At 39.3% G+C, this 24,224-nt stretch overlaps 1 protein-coding gene across 5 annotated transcripts; it reads right to left on the bottom strand.

Moving 5' to 3' along the window:
* Positions 1–619: 619 nt before the first annotated feature.
* LOC103040012 (RNA-binding motif, single-stranded-interacting protein 2) lies at positions 620–23,922 on the bottom strand. Of its 5 annotated transcripts, none has more exons than XM_022682645.2 (14): positions 23,755–23,922; positions 17,990–18,156; positions 13,522–13,580; positions 12,765–12,856; positions 12,465–12,622; positions 12,046–12,125; positions 11,248–11,357; positions 10,164–10,207; positions 9,208–9,316; positions 7,627–7,677; positions 6,517–6,627; positions 6,293–6,370; positions 6,125–6,200; positions 620–5,004 (listed from the first exon to the last, which is right to left on the bottom strand). In XM_022682645.2, exons 1-13 carry the CDS (start codon positions 23,824–23,826, stop codon positions 6,132–6,134), a joined length of 1,200 nt encoding a protein of 399 aa, XP_022538366.1. In that variant the 5' UTR covers positions 23,827–23,922; the 3' UTR covers positions 620–5,004; positions 6,125–6,131. The 5 variants fall into 5 exon arrangements, with proteins under 5 accessions (XP_022538366.1, XP_049327871.1, XP_022538362.1 ...); XM_049471914.1 differs by having other exon boundaries at positions 620–5,010; positions 6,126–6,200; positions 23,755–23,901; XM_022682641.2 differs by having other exon boundaries at positions 9,208–9,301; positions 23,755–23,901.
* Positions 23,923–24,224: the final 302 nt, after the last annotated feature.

Raw genomic sequence — 24,224 nt, 5'->3', positions numbered from 1 at the left:
ATCTTAACTCAGCTCAGTTAATACTAACCAGCTACTTAAGATAAACTCAGTTCAGCTAAAGCTAACCAGCTACTTTATCTTAACTCAGCTCAGTTAATACTAACTAGCTACTTAAGATAAACTCAGCTTAGCTAAAGTGTTGTAGAAAAGAAAATGAAAGGTGGGCTAAAGCTAACCAGCTACTTTATCTTAACTCAGCTCAGTTAATACTAAACAGCTACTTAAGATAAACTCAGTTCAGCTAAAGCTAACCAGCTACTTTATCTTAACTCAGCCCAGTTAATACTAACTAGCTACTTAAGATAAACTAAGCTTAGCTAAAGCTAACCAGCTACTTTAGCTCAACTCAGCTCAGTTAATACTAACCAGCTACTTAAGATATACTCAGCTCAGCTAAAGCTAACCAGCTACTTTGGCTCAATTCAGCTCAGCTAAAGCTAACCAGCTACTTAAGATAAACTCAGCTCAGCTAATGCTAATCGGCTAAAGCTAAAGCTAACCTAAAAATCCCCACTGAAATAAAGCTGTGGCCAAACTTTTCATCGGTACTGTATATGCATAAAATTAATAATAAAATAGATTTTTTATGATGTATGTGATAGTCTAAGAAACAGACAGATTTTACAATGATTAAAAACATTTTTATTAAAAAAGGAAAAAAATGAACAGATAAACTTCAAAAAGAGCAAAACTGAAAACATTTTTTCATCAAATAAAAAACAGAGTAACAGAAAAAACAGCATCTGTGGCACAGGAAGACAAATTCACCGGCTAGCTAAACCGGATAATATCCTAAACCAAAAACAAAATAATATCAAAACACCTAAAACTCCTCCGCCCTGCAAACTGTACAATATGAGTCTTTATATAAATATGGAAGGTTTTAATAAGCAGTTCAGCAGAGAAGCCGTGTGTCTGATTAAAAATCACTACAAACCTGCTAAATTCAGAGTTCATGGACGGCTGTCGAGACTCGGTAACTGATAATCTCCCAACCCAATATAACTAAGTTGAAGAGACTTAAGTTATACTATGAAAATATATCAATTACAGATTTCACAGAAATTGCATATTTGTTTACATAAACAAACACCATGTTAGAGCTGCACAGTGGTGCTATGTTATGTTTACAGTATTGCTTTAGATAGAATTAATACAGACTGCATTATCTATATGCTAATGGGAGTAAATTAAGGCAGATCGTGTTTTGCACACACTAATGTTTCTGTACAACACCCCTCCCAACACAACACTATTATACACACTCTGTTTAATAAACTATAAACAAATATAGTTATGGATTATTTTGAAGCATTTACAGAACTGCACCACTAGCTCCTCAGTTCTTCGAGGCACATTTTCAAACTCTGAATTCTGCAGGATTGAGCTGGAATTAGTCTGCCGTTTATCTAATGAACTGCTTCAACCTTCCATTATAGCAGCTGAATGTTTTGAAACTATGAAATACGCTGAAGAAAAGCAGCAGCAAAAATAATGCACGTTGGTGTTTTTCTAATAAATAAACATTTACATGTGGGCAAACTGTCACATCAGTCTTACAATTTACAATTTCTCAATCGTGGCGTAATTTAAAATGCAAACAAAGTGATGAGACTGGGTTTGGTAGAATGGTCTGTTCCAGATAAAATAACCCAGTCAGAATTATTCAAACCCCCATTCAGAACAAGGATATCCTGAATTAGTTAATCTCAATCTAACCACTCAGAACAAGTTTATCTTAAACCCACACTCTGAACAAGTTCCTCTCAAACTCTTACTCTTCATAATACAATACATTCATAATTAAAAATGATACAATTATGATTGGGTGGATGCGCATTGCAGTAAAGAGGGTAAATTATGCTTAAATTTAAAAACTCACTAAAACTTAAAAGACAAAATATTTATTTTCAAGATAAAAATAATTGTTTGCCTTTCTTGCACCCTACAAATTTCATCCATTAAAACATTATTATTATTTCCATATCATTTAAATATTTCATCTCATCTGACAGCTGAAAAATAAATAACTAATAAACAATTAACAACACTGTGATGTAACAACTCATCATTTCATAGTTTCAAAACTCAATGTTGTGTTTTTGGATCTGTAGTGACAAAACAATTAAAACAATAAAAGAAAATTCCTTCATGAGGTGAACGGCAGGTTTGTGAATCTGTTTAAAGAACATTAGCGGTTCTATCAAACCGACAGAGAACATAAAATACAGACAGAATTAAGATAGCAAAAAAAAAAATCAAAGTGTTAAAGCCACATTTAATCTCACAGCGCCCCCTATGAAAAATAACAGACTAAAGCCTGGACCTGGTCCAATCAGGAGTGCCAGATCTAATCTGGATTTCTCTCTCTGACAGAAGATCAGATCAGGCCAGACTTCCTCAATTCATAGATGTTTTAAAAAATGTATTTACTTAATTTATAACCTAATTATCTTAATGTCCCTCAACTTCCTAGTCTCCTACTAAAATCTAAATGCACATGATGCTTTCAGCAGATGGCTTCATCATCTTTGGTAACAGACAATAGCAATATTTACGCATAATAAAGATATAAATGAAGGCTGTTTGAAGAGACTTCAGGTTATTTAAGGGAATTATACAGGTTATTTAAGGGAGTTCCACTTTACTGCAGGAACAGCCTCTACTTTATTCACAAAACTTTACACTAGACGCTGGAACATTGCTGTGAGGAGAATCTTGGGTGATTACTTCTCTTTTTCCAGCTTGTCCCAAAAGTTCCACCATTTCAGAGAACACAGTTCCACTGCTCCACAACTCAATGCTGGGAGCTTTATACCTCTCTAACCCACGCCTGACATTAGGCACCTTAGGCAGATGTTCTCACAGAATGCTTAACACAAACAAATTCACAAAAAAATCACTAATTCACTAATGGCAATGTTTTCTCAAAGAGCTATAAAACTACAAAAACCAAAACAGTGCAGTTAGAAAAAAAAGAGAAAAACGTTCCTGGGTGAAACTGCGAGTCCTGCAACGCAAAAAGTCCTAAAGTTTCTTTTCTACAAATAAAAGTTCTCAATCATCTACAGAGAAAAGAAAAATACAATGAAAAATAAACACTAGAAAACCCAGAAAAGACAGAACCGCAGCACTGCAGAAAACTAAAGAATAACATGCTAACTCTCGCTAACTCCTGCTAACTCTCACTAACTACTGCTAACTCTCGCTAACTACTGCTAACTCTCACTGACTACTGCAAACTCTCTCTAACTACTGCTAACTCTCGCTAACTCTTGCTAACTCTCACTAACTACTGCTAACTCTCGCTAACTACTGCTAACTCTCAATAACACACGCCAACTCTCGCTTTACTCTCTTGTTAACTCTCACTAAATCATACTAATTCCTACTAACTCTCACTAACTCCTGCTAACTTTCAATAACCCTCTAAGTCCTGCTAACCCCTGCTAAACCTTCCTAACTCCTGCTCACTCTCAATAACTCCAGCTAACTCTCACTATCTTTCACTAACTCTTACTGAATCTTACTAACTCCCGCTAACTCTAACAAACTCCTGCTAAATCTCAATAACTCTTTTCTTAACTCTCATTAGCACGCTCTGTTAACTCCTGTTCTCTCCTGTTAACTCTTGCTAACTCTAGCCTAGCATTGTTTTAAACTTGTTTTAACATTGTTAATGACAAAATACGGCACCAAAATCTTCTATTCCTACTAGTTTTTCACAAATAATAACATGCCAATTGAAACCAACAACACATGCCCTTCCAGAAACGTTGTATGACTTTCCTTATAATACTGTGACGGTTCTAGACAGGTATAAAGGCCTTGTCGTTTTCAGAACCTTTTATTTGGGGCACCTAAAATTGCTTAAAATCACTTCTTCACCAAAGTTCAATCATAACTGAAACTGGTTTGTGCAAAATCCTTCTTATTTCTAATTCGAGCCGAATTGCTAAAGTGAAGCTATGGAGTTTTGATTCTCTGAATTAAAGAATCACCTTTTTAGAATTGACTCTGAACAGCCAACTCTAATATTTAAATCCATTGCAGCTTTCTTTGTGAATAAATCACATAACATAGCTAGAACTGTATATATAGAAACGTAACTTGCTTAATAGTATGTTACTTTTCTATATATGTATATATTCAAAAAGTTCAGCATGTAGAAATATATCTTTATTCTACATATAGAATATATTATTATCTGTGCTCTGGAAAATTTGTTTATTTTGGTCAAAGTCTAAATTGCTGATAAACTGTTATAAACTTCTAATCTAAGATTTGCTATTGTTTTTGAAAAATAAAGTCATTTTATTTTGTCTTTTTATTAACTATATTTTACAATGGACCATATTCTTACAAATAAATAATAAAATAATGATTGTCTGTTGCAATTTTGAACAGAAATAAGTTATACAATAACAAACTAGCTTCTATAAATCATATTTGTCTACAATGTTTGTTAGATGTTTTCCATTGGGCTGAGATGAAGAAGTGGCTTTAAATGGTTCACTCTGACATGAGGCTAAAAACATCAGAACAAATTCAAAATATAATGCACTGTTCGAGTCTGAATCTGTACAAAAATAAGTTCAGCTGCTGATTGAAAAAATGAACAAATATAGAAAATAAAGGCTTTACAAAACACAACAAAAACTAAATAGAGAAAATAATGAAAGACACATTGTGTTTAAACTTTCTTCAACACTAAAAATAATTATAAAACGTTAAAATTTGCTGTTTAATATCGGCGTGTCTGTTTTACCCTTTTTGCAGATTTTTATAATTTTTTTCTTTTTGGATATTAAAATAGATCCGAAAAAAGTTCGGATCTATTCGGATCTATTCGGATCTATGCGGATCTAAAGTTTCGCTGAAGAGCGAAAAAAGACCTACATCCTTTCTTCTTTCTTTTCTACTAAAAAACAATTCTTTTCTCATTTTTATGTTTGTTTCCTGTCCTCCTCACCGTCGTCCTGGGTAACAAGTACCAATCACTTCCTGTCCCACAAGAAAAAAAGTTAGAGTTCTTAATAGTTCCAGACTTATATATACAAAATCCTAATTTCCAAATTAGAGCTGGAGACAGTTTAATGATATACTGTAGCTCATTTAAATATAATTCAATATTTAATTTATATAAATAAATTGATTTAAAATGTCATTATAGTATTATACACATGATAAAACCAAGCATATATAAAATAGAGCAAAACATTTGTGTGTAAAATCAACAACTAAAACAACTAAAAATAATCAAAACTGTTAAATTTCTCAGTTATGAACAATTCTGTATAATTAATCAAACATTCTGTATTCTGTGTTTCAACCTGAGACTTATTTGGGTTTAGACAACAGAATCGGAAAACCAAAGGTGAGGTGCATGTCCTGATAATAAAGAACCTTAGCGACTTACAAACGACTTTTGGAATGCAAATTTTACGCATTTCCCAAAAGCTTTCTTAGTCTCTAAAGTTACGAAGCAGTGTTAAGTAATTCTTAGTTGACTCATCTTCTGTATTACCAGCTGAAGACTCAACCAATGTTTATTATAAAGACTAATAAATACAGCTCTGGAAAAAAATTAAGAGACCACTTCAGTTTATGAATCAGTTTCTCTGATTTTGCTATTTATAGGTTTATGTTTGAGTAAAATTAACATTGTTGTTTTATTCTATAAACTACGGACAACATTTCTTCCAAATTCCAAAGAAAAATATTGTCATTTAGAGCATTTATTTGCAGTAAATGAAAAATGGCTGAAATAACAAAAAGATGCAGTTTTATGAATTCAGAAATCAATATTTGGTGGAATAACCCTGGTTTTAATCACAGTTTTGCAAAAATTCAAACAAGCTTGGTTTGATGGCTTGTGATCTTCCTCTTGATTATATTCCAGAGGTTTTCAATTTGGTCAAATTAAAGATTATTTTTTCCAGAGCTGTATACATTAATAACTATGACTGAACTAGTCACATAACCACACAACTCAGGTCATCATTTAAGAAAGTCCTTAAGTACGAGGTTACAAAGTTCTAAGATTTTGGCACCTTCTTTGAGATTTCTATAATAAAAACTATAATTTTACTTCATAGGTAAACCATTTATTATTTCTTCTTACCTTCTTTTCATTTGTTTTGCTGGTAGGAGAAATTGGAGTGTTCTGGAGAGTCCAGAGAGAGCTGCCCACCGTTTTCCTTTAAATAAGAAAAAAAAAAAAAGATTTTAGTCTGAAAAGACTAACAGCACAGCAGTTGCCGTGTTCTGAGAAACACAGTGCTGGTCTTACCTCGACTGGGACACTAGAGGGAGGCACTGGGAACTGTGGGATGTAAGTCCCTTGCATAGCAGTGTTTGCAGTCAGAAACTGTGAACAGCAGACACACATATATTACAGATCTGTTCTTTATTAATGTGTTATTTTAATGTTATGACTAAATCAGCTCTTCAGGTGAAGCTGATCTGTCTGAATGAGGATTTAACGACTTTCTGAATGGTTAGGAGAGAAGATACCGTGCCGGCGCTGCCCAGCGACAGCTGGCTGAGATGCTGGGCGAGGGGGCCCATCATAGAGGTGGGCTGGATGGACATGGTGTGGTCCATAGTCGGGGTCAAAACTGTCCCCTAAAAGAGAGAGACAGGGAGAAAAATACTTTCCTTGGTCAGAGTGCAGATTAAAATCATTCACCTCATCTTTACTGATAAACTGTCACTGTAGTTCTGTAGTTCTATGTGGTTCAGCACACAGTGCAGATCAGAATCAGAATTTGAAGTAGAATCAGGTTTATTTAGCCTAAATATTTATTTAAACTGTCAAAATCCCAAACTAGTTGGGAGAGTATAGAAAATTAGGTAATTTAATTTATTAATATACATCCATTACTGCATTTCTGGCCTGTTACACATCCCAAAAAAAGGTTGGGACAGAAAAATGATTTTTTTTTAAAGCCATAAAACTATAGATTTTGGACAACATTCAGACATGAGATTAACATACCGTATTTTTGTGCACGTATTTTATGTCTATATTCATATATAAGGCACACTGGATTATAAGGCGCATTTCAAGAGACACTATAAGTAACTTCTAATTCAGCAGGTCTTGCTGCTGGGTGGTGGTGGGGGAGCTATCTAAGTTAATTAAGCTAAGCTAAGTAAATATAACTGTAATAAAAAAAAACAACAAACAACAAAAAAAAACTTTTAAAGTCAAATGAGCACTGTATGTTCATTTACACAGTTTTTTTCTAGTGAAAATTGTTTATCTAGTTAAGTAAAGCGCTTTCGTTTATTTATAGTAAGCTTAGACTCCCGAATTTCTCCAGTATTAAGGCTGAAGCACTAGCATTAGCAGCATTCGTCCCACGTAGCTGTTTTGACACGGTAAACGTGCACGCTACAGGCCATTATACTCACCTTTGAGCGCTAGCTTGGTTAGCGGGTAATGCTAATGCTGCTCCAGCAGTGCTAGCCGGGATTATCAGCAGGCTACAGACCAATAATAATCACCTCTGAACGCGAAACAGCGGTTGGCAGCTAATGCTAATGCTACTTCAGCCTAAACTAAAAACCCTGTATAACGCTGTACTTCAGTGGAGTGGCTTTACTGAAAACTGAACTCACCGTCGGCTGCATGAGGTACGACTGATGATGCATCCAGGATGGGCTGTGGACCTGCGGACAGAGGGACAGACTAACTCAGAACCGGACTGACCACTAACAACATTTTATCAGCAGAACATTGTCCAGCTAATTAAGATATTTGGCCTGCCTGCAGACTCCCCAAACGAATGCGCTGACCAACATAACGAGATACAGAAGACCAGAATGACACTGTGCCCAATGCCAGGCTAGGGTGGTATCAGTACTGAGCTGAGGAGCAGTGGTTTCTGGTAATTTTTTTTACAATTATTTAGTGTATCTGGTTGATATTTGAATATTTACATTTGTTACATAAATACCATCTATAAATCACTTTCCACTCTGAATGTTCAGCACTTCATTGACGGATTGCTTCACATACTATAAAGTTTAACGATCCAACAGTTTAATTGAGCTTAGACCTGAACTCTGTTAAAGCAGCAGTCCTTTTTTCTTTTTAATTAAATGTTATAATGTTTCTGAGTGGGTAGCGGGCAAAATATTTTAATGAATGGCATCAGGATGCTCCTAAAACCAGACATAAAATTAATTTTAACACAATCGTTTAATACAGCCAAATACAGTCCAGCTAAGCATGCAAGTATAAGTGTCACTCTTGTAAAACCAGGCTAACCATGGTAGGATAAAAAAAAAAAGGGTAAATAAGGGTAAATGAAGTCATAGCCGGTGAACCAGGCTTAGATAGCTTGCTGTCTCCCTGCTAACGTTCATCTGGTTAGATTGGCTGGCTGAGTAATATTAATATGGCTAGTCTTAACTAGCTAGAACTGTAATATACATCTTAAACTGTATGGGGATTAGGGGTGGGCGATATGTCTCTAAAATAATATCACAATATTTCATAGTATTTTCACGATAACAATACTTTTGGCAATATGACAAAACACTAAATTAGAAAAAATATTTATTTTTTTATTATTACATGCAATATGATATGGCTAACTAAAATATTTTTTAATAACTTATTAAAAAAATAATAATTTTATCAGATTTGTAACAGAAGTCAATAATCCAGAATGTCATGATACAAATAATGCACTCCAAATATCTCCATATATTCAGGATTAAAGTAAAATAAATGATACTGGACAGATATAATCTGTCTCTAGTAAATATGTAATGGGAAATGAGAACAGTGTGAATTTTTCTTTTGCTAAAAACGGCAAAAATGTAGTACCCTGATGTGATAATTAGGGGTGGGTGATATGTCACGATATTTCAGGGTATAATATTGTTCACGATATTCAAATGTTTTGGCGATATTATCACGTACGATACGACACGGCACACCCCTAATGGGGATCTCTACTGATTTTGTGAATCCATTCATGGTGAAGTTCAGGATCTTTGGGGAAACTATGGAAGGTTTGATCTTTATAAGACTGATTTCTTATTGATAAAGTGCATTTGGTGAACGCATCAGTGAGGCAGCTACTTCCATCCCCCACAGCCTCGTTTTGGTAGATGATAGTAACGTAGATGAATAAAGCGTAAAATCAATTTTGCTGGTTACCCTAACAACCACGGTGGTCGATAACTGACCTGATAGGACGGCACTTGGGAGGAGAGGTACGGAGACAGCGAGGCCTGGGTGATCATTCTGTTTGGAGCGATGCTGTACGGAGACGAGTAAAACCTAAAAAAAGAAAACCTGATAACATTACGTTTAAAACTTTAATAATTAACTTTTATATATCTGCTTACATGGTTGATTCATAGCTTGTAAAAATATTTACATTTATATTTTGAAAATCTTGTGCTTCAGTTTGGCTTTTTTAAGAATAAAAGAAAAACTGCAACACAACACAGCAGATTACCCTTAAGAATCAAAATACTGCAGTACCACTTACAACCACAAGGTGTCTACTCTCAGGATTTACTCATGAAATCAAATCAATTAAAATTGAACACTATCTGAGGAATAAAGCTAAATAACACTTTGGTGAAAGACAGCAAAACACTGTCTTTTAAGAGACCACTTCAGTTTCTAAAACAGTTTCTCTGATTTTGCTATTTATAGGTATATGTTTGAGTAAAATGAACATTGTTGTTTTATTCTATAAACTACAGACAACATTTCTCCCAAATTCCAAATAAAAATATTGTCATTTAGAGCATTTATTTGCAGAATATGAGAAATGGCTAAAATAATAAAAAAGATGCAGAGCTTTTAGACCTCAAATAATGCAAAGAAAACAAGTTCATATTCATAAAGTTTTAAGAGTTCAGAAATCAATATTTGGTGGAATAACTATTCACAGTTTTCATGCATCTTGGCATGTTCTCCTCCACCAGTCTTACACACTGCTTTTGGATAACTTTATGCCACTCCTGGTGCAAAAATTCAAGCAGTTCAGTTTGGTTTGATGGCTTGTGATCATCCATCTTCCTCTTGATTATATTCCAGAGGACTTTAAATGAGTAAAATCATAGAAACTCATAGAAACTTTTTTCAGAGCTGTATATTTCTCTTTCTCTCTCTCTCTAGATGTACTCACCCGTTCTGTAAGGCTGTGGGGTCGTAGGTTAGGGTCAGTCCTCCCTGAGGGAAAATATAAGTGTTATTATAACATCATTTCAGATATTGCAGAACTGTGAATGTTTTGTTCCAAAAAATAAATAAAATGTCCTGAACTTCATCATCATCGCCCCCTTCATAACTGTCCCCATCATCACTGTCCCTGTCATTACTGTCCCCAACATCATCGCAACTGCCATCACCATCCCCGACATCACGGCCTCAGTCATCTCCGTCCCATCATCACAATCCCTATTATTAATGTCCATGTCTCTTTACCGTCCTTTTTATAACTGTCTTCATCATCACTGCCGCCAACTTCACAAATTCTGTCATTTACATCCCTGCGAGGACCATTTCTGGCATCACAGTCCCTGTCATTACCGCCCCTTCATCACTATCATTCCTGTTCCCGTTATCACTGTCCCTGTAATTAACACACCATAATCACAGTTCCCGCCATCATAGTTGCTGTCATTATCGTCTCTATCATTACCATTACTATCCATGTCATCACCGCTCCATCATTCTTGTCCCCATCATCACCACACCCGCCATCACAGTCCCCAACATCACTTCCTCAGTCATATCCGTCCCATCATCACAATCCCTATTATCACTGTCAATGTCTCTATCATTTCTGTCTTCTTCATCACTGTCCTCATTATCACTGCTTCGTAATCGTTGTGTTGAAATTACAGCCCCATTATCCCGGTCTCCATCTCTATCATTACCCGCTTCACCACTGTCTATTATTACTGTTCCTATCATCACTGTTGATGTCATCACCACCTTCATCACTACTCTCCCTGTCATTACAGTCTTCGTCGTTACTTCCCCTATTATCACTTTCCCTGTCATCACAGTTCCTATCATTACCGCCCCTGTCCTCATCGTGTTCACTGTCTCCGCTATCCCCACCCCATCATCACTGCTCCGCCCTGCCCCCTCCATTACCACCTCTTCATCAATACTGTCACTGTTCACATTGCAGTTTTTGCATGCTCACAGTCACAGAGAAACCTTCCAAAAACAGTGTGAGAGAGAGAGAAAGAGAGAGTTACCGTGTCCGTGTCTCTCGCCCACGGTCGGCCGTTATGCAGGAACTTTCCATGGTTCTGCCTCTTCTTCTGTCCACCGTCAGCAAATTTACATAACAAAGGTTCCGCCGGCACTGCAACACAGAACCTGCATCAGTTATCTGGAACATCTCTAACTGCATTCTGATTGGCTGTTTTGAAATAAATACTGTATGTAAGATCAGTGTGAATGGGCGGAGCTAAATTGCTGTAGGCTAAGTGGGTGAAAACACTGTATGTACTGTATGTTACAGCTTTAATGATATTACAAAATCAAATATGGTATAAGCTAGTGCTGGGCGATTATGGCCTAAAAAAATCTTCACTTTTCCCCAAAAAAAATCTGATTTTCGATTATAATCAAAATTTCCCCCTACTAAAAATCTAACTACAGATGACAAAGAAATGGTTAAAAATCTAGATTTTCAAGTAAAATAGTTATATATATATATATATATATATATATATATATATATATATATATATATATATATATATAATTTAACCAAGGTAAAATGGATAAACACTTCAGAAATAAGCAGGGGTTTAGGATAATTTAGATTAAAAAGATAAAATGTCTGTATGTAAAATTGCAAATACCTCGGTTTTGAAAATCGCATTAAATTCGAATTACCAAATTAATCGTAAAAAATCGTCCAGCACTAGTATAAGCAGTTCAGTTTTTGTATTTGGAAAGAACTAACAGGTTTTACATGAATCGGCCAGTTAATCCACACACACTCACATCAACACACACACTTGTTAATACACACACATATGTACCTGGCACTCCTGGAGGAGTTTTGATATATTTTCCATTAAAATGTTGAATTATTGCTTCACATTTTTCTGTGGATTCCATCCTTTAGAGAAAAAAGAGAAGATTCAGTAAAACATTCGGAACCAGGAGAACCAAGAGAACCTGGAGAACAGTACTGTGGTCTGGAACAGGAGTGTTAGAGTTAGGGGTAGAACATATAAAGATGGTGCTTAAGTGGCTACAGTAGAGTGGCGTGATTTTCACCAGAAATAACTATAAATTAGGTCCAATTATCACTATCATTGCCAATATCTTTTTTTAAATCATGCATAAGCTTTGTGGGTTATTTGTGGCAAATTTAATAATTTAAACATTTATTTATATTTATTTATATTTATTATTATTCAGACTAAGTAAAGAGGAGGGTATGAGGGTACTGTACCGCGCAAAGCCAACGCCCCTACTCGTCCCGTTGGCGTCGCGGAGAACACGGGTGGAGACTACCTGACCGAAGGACTTCAGCATGGCCTCCAGCTCCTGCTCGTCCATAGAAACAGGCAGGTTGGAGATGTACAGGTTAGTGGGGTCCTGTTCCTGCTGCTGGAAAAGCAGAAAAAAAAGTTTAAATAAACCAATGTAATTTTATGTTTAATATGTAAAAACAAGACGTATGAGAGAAGGTGTAATTGTGTATTGATGGAGCAGTAATTGGCAGAGCTGGCTGTGGGTGGAGCAAAGGTACCTTGGCCATTTGAGCTTGAACCCCCCCAGACTTCAGTGCCGTTACAGCTTTCTGTGCTGCTGCAGGACTATCGAAATCAACAAATCCATAGCCTGAGAAAACACACACACACACACACACACAAAGTCATACACACATATATATATACAGCTCTGGAAAAATTAAGATATTACTGCAGTTTCTGAATCATTTTCTCTGATTTTGCTATTTATAGATTTGAATAAAATGAACATTATTTTTTTATTATATAAACTACAGACAACATTTCTTCCAAATTCCAAATAAAAATATTGCCATTAAAAGCATTTATTTGCAGAAAATGAAAAATGGCTGAAAAAACAAAAAAGATACAGAGCTTTCAGACCTCAAATAATGCAAAGAAAACAAGTTCATATTTATAAAGTTTTAAGAGTTCAGAAATCAATATTTGGTGGAATAACCCTGGTTTTAATCACATCTGGTTTTCATGCATCTTGGCATGTTCTCCTCCACCAGTCTAACACACTGCTTTTGGACAACTTTAAGCCACTCCTGGTGCAAATATTTAAGCAGTTCTGCTTGGTCTGATGGTTTGTGATCATCCATCTTCCTCTTGATTATATTCCAGAGGGTTTCAATTTGGTAAAATCAAAGAAACGCATGATTTTTAAGTGGTCTCTTAATTTGTTTTCCAGAGCTGGAAAACTGAATTGTAATATGTGGACAGGTCAGTTCAGGGACTGATCAGTAGTACTGACGAGGACATGCACTCACTTACCTTTACACTTATTGGTGGTTTTGTCCAGGATGGCCTTGGTGGACACAATCTTACCAAACCTTCAAACACAACACAGACAGATCAGATACACATACACTCCCTCATATACACACGCACACACACGATAATATCAGGTCTATAGGTTTATGTTTACAGTATGTGTAGGCTGTGCAATGTTTCTCTCTCTCTTTCTCTGTACAGTAAACTGAACTCTCCTGCCCAGTCTCTGAAACAGGCTGATCTGCTGCTGGAGTAAGAGCAGGCCTGCAACCCGATCTCTCCGCCCTCTAAACTCCACCCACCCTCGCTCCGCTGGGTCTTACAGACCTGCTGGTTTCCTGCTCCTGTACTGGAATCAGATTAGTGCTTCTCCACCGCCCTGATCAAAACCCAAACACCACTCCACTCACTTATATTAATGCTACTGTTGTTACTATTGATAGTAATACTGCAGTTACTACTACTGATATTAATATTGATGTTATTACAATAACATCAACAATGGCTTCCTATTAAAGAGATAGATTCCAGTTTAGCTTTGCACAGCAGCACTACTAGCAGACCCAGCTTCAGCAGAGACGGGAACATTCCAGTCTGGATCCAGTGTGAATCCGATCACACTGACAGTCCTTGGTCCTATCAGCTGCAAGAGAACAATATCTGCAGATTCCACAGAACAGCCCAGTTCTTTACCCTCTAACAGATCAACAGGAGAGCTGTAACACCTGAGTCCACCTCACCTCAGACCTGAACCTGAGACCTCCTGACTGACAAAGACCCAAACTAAAATAATCTAACTGCTACAGGCTCAAATGAGACTGTCTATCTGCTACACACAAACCTGAGATCACCTGACTTTCTACAGACCTAAACTTGAGAACAGCTGACCCAAACCTGAGACGACCTGACTGCAACAGACCCACATTGGGAACATCTAACTGTTATAGACCCAAACCCGAGACCACTTAAATGCTGATGACCCAAACCTGAGGCCACCTGAATGCTCCAGACCCAAACCTCAGACCACCTGACTGCTACAGGCCCAAACAAGAGACCACCTGACTGCTACAAACCCAAATTGAGATCATTTTACTGCTACAGACCTGAACATGAGACCACCCGACTGCTACAGTCAGAAATTGAGATTATCTGACTGCTACAGACCCAAATTGAGATCATCTGACTGCTACAGACTAAAATCCAAGACCACCTGACTACTATAGACCTAAACCTAAGACCCTCCGGCTGTTACACCTGACACCTGTTAACACCTGACCCAAGCTCACCTGACCTCAGGCCTAAACCCCAGACTATCTGACCTCAGACCTAAACCCAAGACCACCTGACTACTACAGACCTAAACCCGAGACCACCTGACTGCTACAGGCATAAACCTAAAACCCTTTGACTGTTACAGACCCAAAGCTATAACACCCGAGGACACCTGACCAGAAACCACCTGACCTCAGACCTAAACCCCAGGCCAGCTAACGTCCGACCTAAACCGACCACCTGACTGCTACAGACTCAATCCAGAGACCACATGACTGCTACAGACTCAATCCTGAGACCACATGACTGCTACATACCCAAATCCAAAACCACCTGACTGCTACAGACCCAAATTGAGATCATCTAACTGCTACACAGGGGCGTCGCCTGGCCTGGGCTTCCGGGGCTTTAGCCCTGAATAATTTTCTAGTAGCCTCGAATCGTTACGCTCAGCTCAGCAGTATTATTAATGAGTGGACAAGCCACACAGATGGCCGTGTGTGAATGGAAAATCTCTTAACACCAATCATGGAGCCAGTTCAAGGATAAAGTTCTGCCTTTTAGGAGAAACAACCAATCAGCTTGCTAGTTTTGCGGAGCACGATGGGCTAGTAGGGAGTGATGTACCTGATCAGCCAATAACTATTTCCTTTTTAAATTGTTTTTATTCATTTAGGACTGCAGGACTTATTGTAAGCTATAATTAACGAAAATTAATTTAGCTAACCAGTTAGCTTGAAGCTTAATTAACTGGGCTGAGCCCCGGATCTTTACATACCCAGGCCACTCCCCTGCTGCTACATGCCCAAATCCAAGACCACCTGACTGCTACAGACCCAAACACGAGACCAGCTGAATGCTACAGACACAAATTGGGATCATTTGACTGCTACAGACCCAAGTCCAATACCAGATGACCGCTTCAGACCCAAACACAAGACCACCTGACTGCTACAGACCCAAACCGTGACCACCCAATCCCCTTTCCCGCACCCCCCACCAAACCCTGAATCCTGGACATAAAGAACCGAACTGTCGGCTGTATGTCTAACAGTGAGAGAGAGAAGCAGAGGAACAGAGAGCTACTGATTACATCACTGTGAAATTACCATCTCCTCACCCCTCCCACGCCCCCACCCGAGGGGAATCGACGGGCGGGGATGGAATATGGGAAAACTTTTCACAGCTCCACCAAAACTCCCTGAAGAACAGTAGATTAGGAGCAGGCTGAGGAGCCGGATCGGAGCGGTAAACAGTACCGGAGCAGAACTGTTTATTAAACACACTGCACTCTGGTCTGAGACCTCGTCTACGTTTCTGCTACAAAACAGAACAGAACCAGAAAAGTCTGCTATTCAGAAGAACAGCAGTGAGCAGTGTGTGTTTGAGTGTAGAGATATATATTACTCAGTTCTTCGCCGGGTCTGAAGGATTAAATAGCTCAGTTGTGACCAAGAACAGGCGGCTGGATTGTTCCATACATTAAACACAAATAGAATCACCACCATAAAAGACACTTAGAGACCCTTCAAAACCCTCGTCCCACTTTCCATTTCAGATTAAACAGAGCTCGTCTTGTGTGTGTTCCGTCTTCAGAAAGCTGAACGTTTAGACTGAAGTGTCTAAATTTAGCATCTGTATAATTCTATAAATTCCCTAAAACTCTATGTGTAAGACGTGGAATTCCCTGATCTTCTGAACTGCCTTTTTATTGTTAGGGCACTTTGTTATTACTCACTCTTTTACCCAAAAGTTGTTTAAAGTATTGTTTGTAAATGGTTCATTTATTTTACAGAAGGCTGCAATCTGCAAATAAGTCTTCAAGTCATAGATCCAACACTTTAAGGCAATTTTTATTGTGTTAAACCTACATGTACATACTGTCACATGACACTGACAGCAGCTGACAACACATTCCCGCCTTTGCGGTTTCAACTGCAATGCAATGCAAAGTCGCAGATACACAAACGTATAAAGTATAAATATGCATGTCCAGGCTACTCTGTAAATTTTGGGATGCACTAGGCTTCCTTTTTAGCCCCACATATGTCCATAAAAAAATGAATTTTAGCAACTTAGTTAGGACATTTTGCTCGACTTCTCTTGAGTCTCTGCACGGATCATCTTCATATTAGACTACATACGTCTGCTATGTTCTTGCTGGAGTGCAGGTGTGATGGGTCGAGCATTAACCAATAGGGTAACGAAATGTAGTGCTGGGCGATTTTCACGATTAATTTGATTAATTCGAATAACAGTTTGGATGGGATTTTCAAAATGAAGTTATCACAATTTTATATACAGAAATTTTATCTTTTTAATCTAAAATATCTGAAATCGCTACTCATTTCTGCAGTGTTTATCCATTTTACCTTGGTTACCAGGGACTCCCACAGACTAACGCACGGATATTTCCAGCACTGTTTCAGCACTTTCAACACAAACACCCTTTGGGATAAAGCATATATTTAGCTAGAAATAAATCCTACCGCTTATAAAAACTACAGCGTCATCGCTCTCTGGTGAGGATCTGTTATTAATTGTGGAAACAATAGTAATCTCTCCTTCAAAGTTTCTTTTGTAAATCGTTTGGTGCGTTATTTCTCAATTTTCAGTCATAAACCCGCATTCTTAAGTATAAAAGTGTCCGTCTGTGTGTGCTTTTCTCTGTGGTGTGTGTACATGAGGTCAGAGTGTGATATGAATGCATGGGCTTAAAAACAATGTTTTGAATCATTGATTCACTCAATGAGTTGACTCAACCCAAAGCGTCTGAACACCAAACGTCACATTTGTTTTACAGGCAAACCAAGTTTTAAACCATGTCTTTGTCATCTGTAGTTTGATTTTTAGTAGGGGGAAAAATCTGATTTCATTGTGGAAAAATCGAAGATTCATTTTTTAGGCCATAATCGCCCAGCATCGGAATGGTATGTGTTTACACTTTTCATCCAACCACAATCAAATTCACTCAATTTGAATGGAGAGATTTGTCTGAATAGGTTTGTTTTTTAAACAATTTGAAGCCTGAATAAACTTTCAACAGTCAAGAGCCCTAGACACAGAGAGGAGAGTGTTTACAAGATAACGTATTTTCTGAGAAGAGCTTCTTATGCAGAATAAACACTAACAGGTCCTCCCTCCACCAGAGGGCAGAAGGACTACACAGCAGAGCTCAATCAACACGCAGACTTACGGCTGGCAGAGCTTCACCAGGTCCTGGTCGGTGGTTCCGGGGTGAAGACCCCGAATGTAGAGATTCGTTTTGCTGAGTTGTTCCCCTCCCGCTGCACTGCTAGCGCTGCTGCTGTTGGTGTTGGGACTGAGGGACACCATCTGGTGGCTGGAGGACACATAGGCCTGCTGCACAGAGAACACAGAGAGACAAATTAAAAACACAGACGACAGGAAAAATTACAATAACCCAAACAAACATAAAAACTCAGTGATACAGACAGTTCTAATGTATTTCGGTTGTGTTCACACCAGACTGTGTTCATACCAAACTGTATTCACACCGAACTGTATTTACACCGGACTGTTTTTACAGCGGATTATATTCACACCTGACTGTATTCACACCAAATTCATTCCGAACTACAGTGAGGAAAATAAGTATTTGAACACCCGGCGACTTTGCAAGTTCTCCCAATTAGGAATCATGGAGGGGTCTGAAATTTTCCTCTGTGAGAGACATAATCTAAAAAAAATCCGGAAATCACAATGTATGATTTTTAAAATAATTTATTTGTGTGTTACTGCTGCAAATAAGTATTTGAACACCTGTGAAAATCAATGTTAATATTTGGTACAGCAGCCTTTGTTTGCAGAGGTCAAACGTTCCCTCTGTTGGAAACAGTGGTGCAGCTCTTTTCATGTCATTGAGCAGCTCCTCCCGTGTAGTTCTGGGCTGATTCCTCACCTTTCTTAGGATCATTGATTTACCAAGAGGTGAGATCTTGCATGGAGCCGCAGTCCGAGGGAGATTTACTGTCATGTTAAGCTTCTTTCATTTTCTAATAATTGCTGATCTTTTTTCACCAAGCTGCTTGGCAGTTGCCCCGTAGCTCTTTCCAGCCTTGTGGAGGTCTTCTAATTTAGAATAATAAGTGGAGGGGAGGTGGATTTTTTCAAAGGTGGACTAACAGGTCTTTGAGGGCCAGAATATTTGCTGATTGGCAGGTGTTCGAATACTTCATCATGCACTCATACACTGTGCTTTCCGGATTTTTTTATTTAGATTATGTCTCTCGCAGTGGACATGAAGTTGAAAATTTCAGACCCCTTTCTGATTTCTAAGTGCGAGAACTTGCAAAGTCGCAGAGAGTTTAAATGCTTATTTTCCTTACTGTATATTCATACTGGACTGTATTTATACCGGATGTTATCACACAAGACTGTATTCATACCAAACTATATTCACACTGGACTGTATTCACACCAGACTGTATTCACACCAGACTATATTTATGCCGGAATGTATTCACACTGGCTGTATTCACACTGGACTGTTTTCACACCAGACTGTATTCACACCAGACTGTATTCATACCAAAATATATTTACACCGGACTGTATTCACACTGGACTGTTTTCATACCAAACTGTATTCACAATAGGCTATATTTACACTGGACTATATTCACACCAAACTGTATTCACACCAGACTGTATTCATACCAAACTGTATTCACACTGGATTGTGTTCACACCAGACTGTATTCACACCAGACTGTACTCACACAGGACTGTATTCCTACCGGATGTAATCACACAAGCCTGTATTCACACAGGACTGTATTCGTACCAAACTGTATTCATAGCATGTATTATCAGTGAGCAGATTAACTCAGTTCTTCACCCAAATTACACTGGACTGTGTTGCTATGGGGACATTCCCGCCTCCTGAAGGAGATCAACTAAGGATAAAGAATCTGATTAGAGTTGCAGGGAGATCAGGCTTCATGTGGACAATAGGCAAATTTGTTCAGGGCAGTCGGGGTTAAGGGTCACCCCCGAGAGTTTATGGACACCCCGTCTGCTAATTACTAACCATGCTAATTACATCCTCATCCAACCAGCCCAGGGTTCTCTACTGTGTGCTGTTAGCATGCAAGCTAATACATTTCACTTCTCCAGTCAGTTGGACAACGAGAAATACACAGACAGAAAGAGAAATTAAGAGAGAGAGAGAAAGAGAAAAATAGAGAGACGTAATAAAGTGATAATGGGAACAGGATTCTTCTGGGCCAGGTCGTTATCGACACGCCAGCATCAGAAGCAGAGTAAACAGAGGTTCAAAGTCAAAGTCAAAGTCAAAGTGGTTTTTATTGTCATTTCAGCTATATACAGAGTACACAGTGAAACGAAACAACGTTCCTCCAGGTTCAATCAAAGACAAGGACCAACGTCGCTCCCATATAATCACAAAGCTTCGAGGCATTCCTGCTGACTGACGGGCAACGTCAGGATCCAGTCCAGACTCGCTCTCCCCTCTCTCGCCCCTCACACCGCTCTCGCTCCTCTCTTAGACTGAGTGAACAGCGGGTTTCTGTCTGGGTCAGGAAAGTGAGAAAAGTTCTCCCCTACTCAGCATCCTGATCCTTTGACAGCAAGCCACTATATAACCCATTCTAAAACCTTATCTGGGTCTTCTAACTGGAGCTGAATGTCTGAAGAACTTGCATAGTTTTAGAACCTGTGCTGCCTACCGGAGCACATCACTCAAAAGCATCCAGATGAAGGAGGTTCTATAGGTTTGGTCTGCATCAGTGTTCAGAGTGTTAAAACTGGCAGAACACAGAACAGAATACAGAATCTAAACCACAGACCAACATTCTGGTCCATCATTTCCGACAGATCTTACACTGAACTGATACTTTAATGGTAAAATCAGTTTGATGTGATCATTAAAAAAATAGGACCAGTAATAATAATAAATAGTTAATAAAATAATAATAACATACATCTATACATCTATAAAATACATCTATAAATTTATATTTCTATGGTAAAACAGTAAAAACAGGCCCAGATAAACTGTCAAACACAGACCACCAACATCTGTGTAGCCATGACATAGGCTACCAACAAAGATCACCAACACGCATCCTGCTGACACAGACCCCTGCCACAGACAATGATGCACAGACTACTGACGCACAAACCATGACAAAGACCACTAACACAGGCAACACAAACTACTGACACTCAGACCATGGACACAGGCAACACACAGACCATGACACACAGACTACTAACACAAAGACCATGACACAAACCACCAACACAGACAACGACACTGACCACTAACACACAGACCATGGACACAAACCACTGACACAGACAACACAGAGACCATGATGCAGAGACTATTGACACACAGACCACCAACACAGACAACAACACTGACCACCAACACAGATCATGGACACAAACACACAGACCATGACGCACAGAATACTATCACACAGGCCATGACACAGACCACCAACACACACAGACAATGAGGCACAGACCACTGACATAATCAACACACAGAGCATGATGCACAGACTACTGACACACAGACCACCAACAAACAGACCATAGACACAAACCCCCGACAACACAGAGCATGGCGCACAGACTACAGGCACACAGACAACCGACACAGACCATGAACACAGACAACACTAAGACCATGGACACAAACCACCCACACAGACAACACACAGACCATGGACACAGACCATGATGCAGACTACACACACACAGACCATGGACACAGACAGCACACAGATTATGACGCACAGATTACTGACACACAGACCATAATGCAGACTACTGACACACACACCATGACACAGACCACTGACAGATCACCGACTCAGACAACAAGACAAATTAGATCACGTTTTTCTCCCTTTCCAGGGCCAAATCTGTAATCACAACCAGGAATTGTGGGAATTGTAGTTCTAAGTCATTCAGGCAGCAGTGCGGTAACTCAATACCAGGTGCCATCTCGTTGTGTGATCGCCGCCCACTGTCAATGGGTCTTCTTTCATCTCACAACACCATTCAATTCAGGTACAGGAAGCAGCGAGCAGGTTGAGCGAGTGAGCAGAGAGAGAGAGAGAGAGATGGTGAGGGAGATACGTGTGGAATTCTGACTGTCGACCCGCAGACGAACTCTAAACCTCCGCTAAACGCCATCACAGCGTACAATCACCAAAACACAGCATTCATTCCTTCAACAGAACCAAAACACGAAAAATGCCTCTTTTTTCCTCTGGTAACAGGGAATTTGTGCATGGGGGACTATTAGGAGAGGGGATAGAAGTAGAGGGGATAGTAGAAGAGGGGACTGACTCTAGGACAGGGGATAGTAGGACGGGATTGTAGGACTAGGGATTATAGGACAAGGGATTGTAGGATTGTACCCATCTATATCCATATACATACACATCCATAGCTATATCCATCCATATCTGTATCCGACCACATCCACACCCATCCATATCCAAATCTTTCAATATCTACACCCATCCATATCCATGCCCATATCCATCCATATCTATAACCCTCATGTGTTATGTGCTATAAAAATCATCTATATTTCCAGCCCTGCCTGTTGGTTCATGCATAGAATAATACTACTACTAATAATAATAAGCACATGCAGCATGTGAACGTTGGGGCTTGCGTGATCATCCGAAAGAACAACAGTAAGTAAAACTTGCAGCAAATTCTCAGAATTTAGTGTTATGTAATTCAGCGCTGTGCCTCTCACAGAGGTGCCTTTCTCCACGAGCGTAAACAGGGCGGAGTCAGTAGGTCAAACTTCGGCCCTTTTTCCAGACTGCCACTTCCCAAAACACACACAGTCTGGTATCAGGACACACAGAGTACTCCACTCTCATACTCCACTTACAGTACTTACAGTCTTACAACCTGAACACTATTCTACTGTACAGAACTTTTATCCTGATGAAGCCTTAAATACACAACTATTCCAATATTTTATAGCTCTAGAACCACTTTTAAAAGATTCTACACGAAGAAAAACTCATTATGATTCTACACAGAATAGCTTAACATTTTACACACTACATATTACAGTGCATTATAATAATACATGAAGTGGATTTGTGTTTTTTAAGGCTTGGGGTGATTTTTAAAGATGTGTACTGAAGTGGGCGGGGTTTTCCCAAGTCTTGCCAGACCACAACAAATGACACAAGAGAACATTGGTAAAGTTCTGGATCAGTTCTGGTGTCTCTTCACATCCACAGCAGTTCAACTGCAGGAGCAACAGTCCATTAACTTTTACTGTAGGTGGATTTTGCACTGTGTTCTCGGTTCTTTCTCAGGAAAACGTGTTAAGGTTATTTTCTATAGCTAATGTTGCAGTTTGGGCTCCAATATCAGGAGTTAGTACCTGGTTCTGCAGACACACACTCTTTCACACACTTACACTCTCACACACACTGTAAACACACTGTACACGCAGACACACACACACTGTACACACATACACACTCTCACAAAGACACACAAACACTGTGCACACATTATACACACATACGGACTATAATCGATTCTGTTGTTTTAACTCGCGTGTAGCCGATGAGCACGCGCGCACTTACGCTCGCACGAAGTTAGTCACGCTTGTGAGACCCCCAACCCCCCCCCCCCTCAGAAAAACAACAACAACAATAAAATAATAATAATAAAAATGAAGAGGGGGTGTTAATTTAGGGGTGGAGGTTAAAGTTGGAAGGGGTGGGGGGGGTTGTGGGTGTAGGAATGGGCGAGGGGGGGTTTTGTTTGAGGAAAAGCCCAACTCCTGTCCGCTTCCCGAGCGCGCGCTCGCTCGCTCGCCCTCAAGGACACTGCAGCTCTCACTCCGCGCGCGCGAACAAACACAAACACGAGCTTCTCCTACAGTCCGGTTCGGTCCCGAGTTCCGCTCCGTCTTACCTTCTTACTGTTCCGGCCGGAGAAGCCGTTATACGGGCCTGGTCCCGCGCGCGGCGGCGCGGAGAGCAGCATTTCCCCCCGGAGCTCAGCGTTCCGAGCGCGCGCACTGCCAGGGCTGCCCGCTGACGTCAGCTCGGGAAGTTGAGCTCGGGATCGGGCGCGCGGGGGGAGGGGAGATTTTCCCCACCCGTATTTAGACTAGCCCCGCCCCCTGCTCCGGCATTGGGTGGGGAAAAAAACGAACACAACGTCCAGAAGAGTAAAGGGAAACTCCACCCAAATGAACACAAATATATAGTTAATTACAGAATAGTGTACAGTAATGGTCAGTGAAACGTCTGAAGCTCCAAGCCCCGCCTCCACAGAAAGTTATTACACCCAATACACTGATTGATGCCTGATACACTGTTTTACTAGAATTCTGAAAATAATTATTCACATATTATTAAAATGGCGGAAGAATACACTAT

The sequence above is a fragment of the Astyanax mexicanus genome, chromosome 24 (genome assembly GCF_023375975.1).
Source record: "Astyanax mexicanus isolate ESR-SI-001 chromosome 24, AstMex3_surface, whole genome shotgun sequence".
In the NCBI taxonomy this organism is placed as follows: Eukaryota; Metazoa; Chordata; class Actinopteri; order Characiformes; family Acestrorhamphidae; genus Astyanax; species Astyanax mexicanus.
Note: the sequence above shows the minus strand (reverse complement) of the source record. Positions and strands in the feature narration are given on the sequence as shown.